Raw genomic sequence first — 5,803 nt, forward strand, 5'->3', positions numbered from 1 at the left:
GACAACACGGACGCCTCCGCCGCCGACGACGACGACGACGACGCCCAGGCCCGGTACCCGGCCAGCACGACGCTGCGCCGCGTAGGCGGGCTGGTGCGCCGCGAGTGGCTCTTCATCCTCGCGGGCCTGTTGACCTCGACCATCATGGGCGGGTCCTACTCTGGCGAGGCGGTGCTGTTCGGCCACGTCATCAACGCCCTCAACCCGTGCAACGGCGCCGACGAGGTGCGCGCCAAGGGCGAGGAGTTTGCGCGCTTCTTCTTCATCCTCGCCCTGATCCAGCTCTTTGCCTACTCGCTCAACGGCCTCATGTGGGGCACCGTCGCCGAGCGCCTCCTCTTCCGCATCCGGCGCATGTCGTTCGAGACGATGGTCTCGCAGCGGCTGGCGTGGTACGACCGGCAGTCGCAGAGCCCGGCGTCGATGATCGCCTCGCTCAGCAACGACGCCAACAACCTCGGCGGCCTGACGGGCGTCGTCATCGGCACCATGTTCTGCATCCTGGTCAACCTGACGGCGGGCATCGTCGTGTCGCACGCCATCGCCTGGCGCATCGCCGTCGTCATCCTCGCCCTCGTCCCCATCATCCTCGCCTCGGGCTACATGCGCCTCAAGGTCCTCGCCGACTTCCAGCGCCGCCACGAGACGGCCTACGTAAAGTCCAACGCCATGGCCATCGAGGCCGTCGGCTGCATCCGCACCGTCGCCTCGCTCGGCCGCGAGGAGGACGTGCGCCGCAAGTTCCACCGCTCCCTCGTGCGCCCCTACAACGAGTCGCTGCGCCACTTTCTCTTTGGCAACGTCTTCCTCGCCATCGCACTCAGCATCAGCTACTTCATCTACGCGTTCGCCTACTGGTGGGGCAGCCAGAACGTCGCAGAGGGCAGGTACTCGCAGACGGCCTTTTTCATCGTCCTCCCCGCCCTCCTCTTTTCCGCCCAGGCCAGCGGCCAGCTCCTCGCCTTTGCGCCCGACTTCAGCAAGGCCCACGTCTCCACCGCCAACATCCTCCGCGTCATGGATCGCGCGCCTACCGCCAGGCGCGGCGACGGCGGCAAGAAGGCAGGCGGCAGCGACGGAGGCGAGGGCGACGAAAAGAGGGGTGCACGCGGATTCGGCCGCCTGCTTCGCCGCAACGCTCACGCTGCCGGCCACACGGCCGACGACCCGGAAAAGGCGCTGCGTCGGTCCTCCGACGCCGACGACGCCACCCCGTCGCAACGCGGCCCGGCGACGATCGACTTTGACGACGTCTGGTTCACCTACCCGTCGCGCTCCGAGCCGGCGCTGCGCGGCGTCTCGCTCTCGATCCCCTCGGGCGCCTTTGCCGCCTTTGTCGGCCAGTCGGGCTCGGGCAAGACGACGGCCATGTCGCTCATTGAAAACTTCTACGACCCGTCGCACGGCGCCGTGCGCGTCGACGGCCGGCGCACCGACGCCGTCTCGGAGCACGTCCTCCGCCGCGACGTTGCCCTCGTCCCGCAGGAGCCCGTCATCTTTTACGGCACGGTCCGCTTCAACATCGCCCTCGGCGTCAAGCCCGAGCTTGCCGACGAACAGCAGCAGCACGGGCGCGGCGGCGGCGGCGGCCGCGCCGACGACATGCTCGAGCCCTACCGCCCCGACACGTCGTGGCGCGACTCGGTGCCGGACGCGGACATCATCGCCGCGTGCAAGGCGGCGGGCATCCACGACACGATCGCGTCGTTCAAGCAGGGCTACGACACGCTCATCTCGTCGAGCCAGCTCTCGGGCGGGCAGAAGCAGCGCATCGCCATTGCCCGCGCCCTGATCCGCAAGCCGCGCCTGCTCCTCCTCGACGAGAGCACCAGCGCCCTCGACGCCGAGAGCGAGCAGGCCTTCCAGACCACCCTCGACGACATCTCGCGCAGCGGCACCTGCACCATCGTCGCCATCGCCCACCGCATGCGCACCATCCGCGACGCCACCCACGTATTCTGCTTCCAGGACGGCAGCGTCGTCGCCTCCGGCAGCTACACACAGCTGCTGCGCACCAGCGCCACCTTCCGCGCCATGGTCAGCTACCAGTCGCTTAAATAGACGAGCCCGATCCGCAGCAGGCGAAAGGGCGCAAAAGAGTCGGACCCGGAACAATCTCCCATTGCCGCAGAACCTCGGACTGAGCATCGGCATCGTTTTGCGGCCTTGGCGTCGGCGAGTTTAGGGACGGCCGTTGGACGAGGTACTCGGCTCAGCGTCGGCGGCGACCTGGCCCTCGGTCTGGCGGACGGATGGACGGGCGTCGTGGAGCGGCGGGGGCCACGCCGCCAATGTCGTCCAGGGAGGATGAGGCCGTCGATGCCGGCCGCGAGGGCCATAAGGCGGAAGTCGCGCGCCACGCCGATGTAGCCAAGGCCCTCGACCGCGTTGACCGTGTACCCGAACGCCGTGGCGCTGGCGCTGCTCTCGATGCGGCGCATGACGAGCGTATCGGCCGCCGAGGGCTCGATGCGCACGTCGACGAAGCCGGACGGCTCCAAGGCCGACGCCGGCATCGTCGAGAGGTCCTTGACGTCGTCGTCGATGTCGACCAGCGCCTTGTCCATCAGCGCCAGTACGAGGAGGAGGGCCGCGTCCAGCGCGGCCGGAAGGGCCTTGTGGCCGACGATCCTGTAGACGCGGCTGAGCGAGAAGAAGGAACTTGCAAGAGAGGCGCATCAGCTCCCCACGCCGCGGTGGCCAGCTAGTAAGAGGGTCGAGGCGAGGCCAGGCGAGGCGACTTAACATGCCGCGGGATTGGTGCTATGTATCTTGATTCCGACGTTCAGGCTACGCTACCAGGACGGCATGGTAGTCAAGCGCAGAGATCAATGTGCTCATGTAGGCCACATGCTTGCCTACGAGTCGTGCGAAAAGATTTCGAGGTTGAGCCAGAGGCATCGACCAGGTGTGCTGCATATGTGTTGGCTGCGCGGAGTAGGTTCTTTCTTCGCGCGAATCACCAAATACGCTCTGTGGCCATGTCACGGGAGGAGGGCCGAATCACTCGCCTGCAAGTGCACCTTGTCGCCATTCGTCGCACTGACTGAGTTCGCGTGTCGGCATCTGTCGCCGTGGTCTAACGCATGCAGAACGCTTCGACGAGAGCCGCACAGGAATTGGAATGAAAAGGGCGCTAGTGAAGCTCCCAGTGGTGATGCGCGGGTCTGCTCCTTCCTGCAGAAGGCGCCGCACGATCTCGCGGAGTCTTTCACAAGCACCTTGGCAACAGTGACGGGCATGGCCGTTACTCTTAGCTCGGATCAAAACGGCCGAGGATGCGATAACGCTCATCCATCCAGCCAATCTGGCGATACAGGTCAAGCAGGATCTGGCTCCCTTCATCGACAAGCGCTTCTTCCCAATCGATCTCGAACCTCCTCGGGAGGATAGATGCCAATAGTTCGTTGGCTTGGCGTCTGGCATCGGACAGGGCTAGATGCGTGCTGTTAAGATACGCTTCTCTTGTGACTTGCTCGACGAAGACTTGCCGATGCCCCGCTTGGTCCGATTGCAGGAACTCCCACCGAAGTAAGCGCGACTGTTCCGCCGTCTCCAGAGCTTGTACGAATGTCGGTGCTTGCACGGTCAGCTCGATGCGAGCACCATTGAGGGCTTGTTCGGGAGCCGACAGAATCGTCGCTAGCCAAACTTCGACTGCATCGATGGCCCCGTTCAGGTTCATGAACGAAACGTTTTGCTCGTCCATGAAGTTGTCCATCTGCCTCTCAGTCTCGACGAGGGCGACGGTGAGCCTCGGCTGAATACGTATGTGGCGGATTGCTGGCGAGGATGGTATCGGATCGTCCGCTATCAGGCCTCCGGAAGCAGAGTCCCCGCCGAGGAGTGGCTGAGCGCTGTAGAAAGCGTTGCTGTAAGCCTCAACGAGAGTAATGTGTTGGGCTGGAACGTCGACGGCGATGGTGAAGGAGCTATCCGAAATGTCCCTGTCTGCCAACGGTGCATGAGTCAGGTAGACGTAGAGGGGGTGATCGGGAGCGAGGTGCTCGGTGCAGACTCGCACAACATCGCACCGCTCGTCTTTGAGCAGCTGTACGACATGTCTGGTCGTCACTTCGCCCCAGGGCATATCGGGATGCGTCCCTGCGTGGCGGCCTCGGATAGCTTCACGGACAGCGCAGGCAACCTCCCGTGGGACGAGAACGTGGACGTGGTTCTTGGAGCAAAGAAAGAAGAAGTCTTGGTACGACTCTTTCGCCACGTTGGGAAGGGAGGGCTCCTCTTCGTCGATGGACAAGATGGCATGCGAGCCGAGGAGGACGATGAGGTCGTCGGGAGCCACCGTCAGAAAGGCGCTGTGCAGGAACGGGACGTTCATGGTGGGGGATCTTGCCAGCTTGGAGTAAGACGACTTTATGGGGAGAGGATGTGTTGGATTGGTAGGATGTGTTGGATGGGTAGGATGTGTTGGTAGGATGTGTTGGATTGGTAGGATGTGTTGGTAGGATGTGTTGGAATGGTAGGATGTGGTCGAGTGGAGAGGTCGCTCCAGCGCTCTGGCCGACGTTGGCTCCACGCTGGTCCCTCTGGCGCGCAGACTTTTTTCCCCCCTCTGCAGCCAAGCCGGAGCCCCGCCCTCAGGAACTTACTGGCCTCCTCTCTCGACACTACGCAACTCTCTCCGTCTGTCTTTCACTTCAACGCTGCCTGCTCCTCCCCCGCCCACATCGTCCAGTCTCATCCGGCCACGCCGACCGCCATCCGAAGCCATCTCTTCTCCAGGCAGCCCAGCCCAGCACCATGGCAAAGCGCGGAAAGAAGAGCGATGCAGAGAGGAAGAAGGCTCGAGCATGGGAGAAGAGGCGAGCCTACGAGAAAACATGTCGTGCTCGCAACAGAGAGAAGCTTCGGCCTCTCAGGAGGCTTGGCGCGATCGCAACGGGGGGAACTGAAGGCCCGCTACACGGTCTACGATGCCATCCGTCGCGAGGAGCGCGAGCTCACAGCGCGCAGTCACAGAGAACCGACCGAGACGAGATAAATCAAAGGAGGCGCGAAGGCCTGGCAAACGATCCTGCCAAACGTGAGGCGCAAAAGGCGTCGAGGTTCAAACATCTGGCCAAGAATCGGGACGAGATCAATCGCAAGAAGCGCGAAACGCGAGCAGCGCAGGAGAAAGCCTCGAGGGGTCGACAGTCTGCGACCGCACGCCGACACAGCAACCGTCAAACAGCCGAAGAGGACGGCGAGGACGAGAAGGAGGATGGGGAGAGTACGAGGATGAGGACGATGATGGAGCCTGGAAAGGGCCCCCCGGGCGGACGACAGCTCTGAGTTCGCCCGCTGCCGTGCTGCACTTGACAACAACTCGATCAAAGCGACGGGTGGCCTGCTGCAGACTAGGGAGTCTCACTTGAATTTTACGCTTGCACACCCTCGTCCGACTCAGTGAAACAGGGCACGACGACTACGCTACGACCGGTAGATAGCGTCGCAGGTGCGCGAGACATCCACCATCTCGCGGACATCGTGGACACGAAGGATGTCGACGCCGCTGGCGATGCCGGCAGCACAGGCCGCGGCGGTGGCGTAGACGCGCTCCTTGGGCTCCGAGCGGCCGGTGATGCTACCGAGGAAGCGCTTGCGGCTGGGGCCGAGGAGCACGGGGAACTGAGCGAGCGAGGCCAGGGGGCGCGTGGCCAGCTCGTACTCGCTCTCGCCGCCGAGCCCGCTTCGGCTGCCAGGCAGGCCCTGGCGGTGGCACATCGGCCTCGACGGAGCCCGGATGCGTAGCGGCCGCTCCTCTCGGCGGGCGGTCAGGTCCGAGAGGCCCCTGATGAGC

The 5,803-nt window shown here is 64.0% G+C and overlaps 2 protein-coding genes across 2 annotated transcripts in view; one reads left to right on the forward strand and one right to left on the reverse strand.

Annotated features, from left to right (window-relative positions):
- Positions 1-2,061, forward strand: part of PFL1_03099 (uncharacterized protein) — a gene marked incomplete at both ends in the record, with an annotated part of 5,606 nt that extends 3,545 nt beyond the window's left edge. The window contains one exon of the mRNA XM_007880615.1: positions 1-2,061. This exon is cut by the window's left edge and continues 3,261 nt beyond it. Coding sequence (XP_007878806.1) covers positions 1-2,061 — 2,061 coding nt within the window.
- Positions 2,062-5,433: 3,372 nt separating this feature from the next.
- PFL1_03100 (uncharacterized protein) overlaps positions 5,434-5,803 on the reverse strand; it is a gene marked incomplete at both ends in the record, with an annotated part of 2,590 nt that continues 2,220 nt past the window's right edge. Inside the window, one exon of the mRNA XM_007880616.1 lies at positions 5,434-5,712. Within this exon, the coding sequence (XP_007878807.1) occupies positions 5,434-5,712 (279 nt within the window). The remainder of the gene's footprint in view (positions 5,713-5,803) is intronic.

The sequence above is a fragment of the Pseudozyma flocculosa genome (assembly GCF_000417875.1).
Source record: "Pseudozyma flocculosa PF-1 unplaced genomic scaffold scaffold00009, whole genome shotgun sequence".
Lineage (NCBI taxonomy): Eukaryota > Fungi > Basidiomycota > Ustilaginomycetes > Ustilaginales > Ustilaginaceae > Pseudozyma > Pseudozyma flocculosa.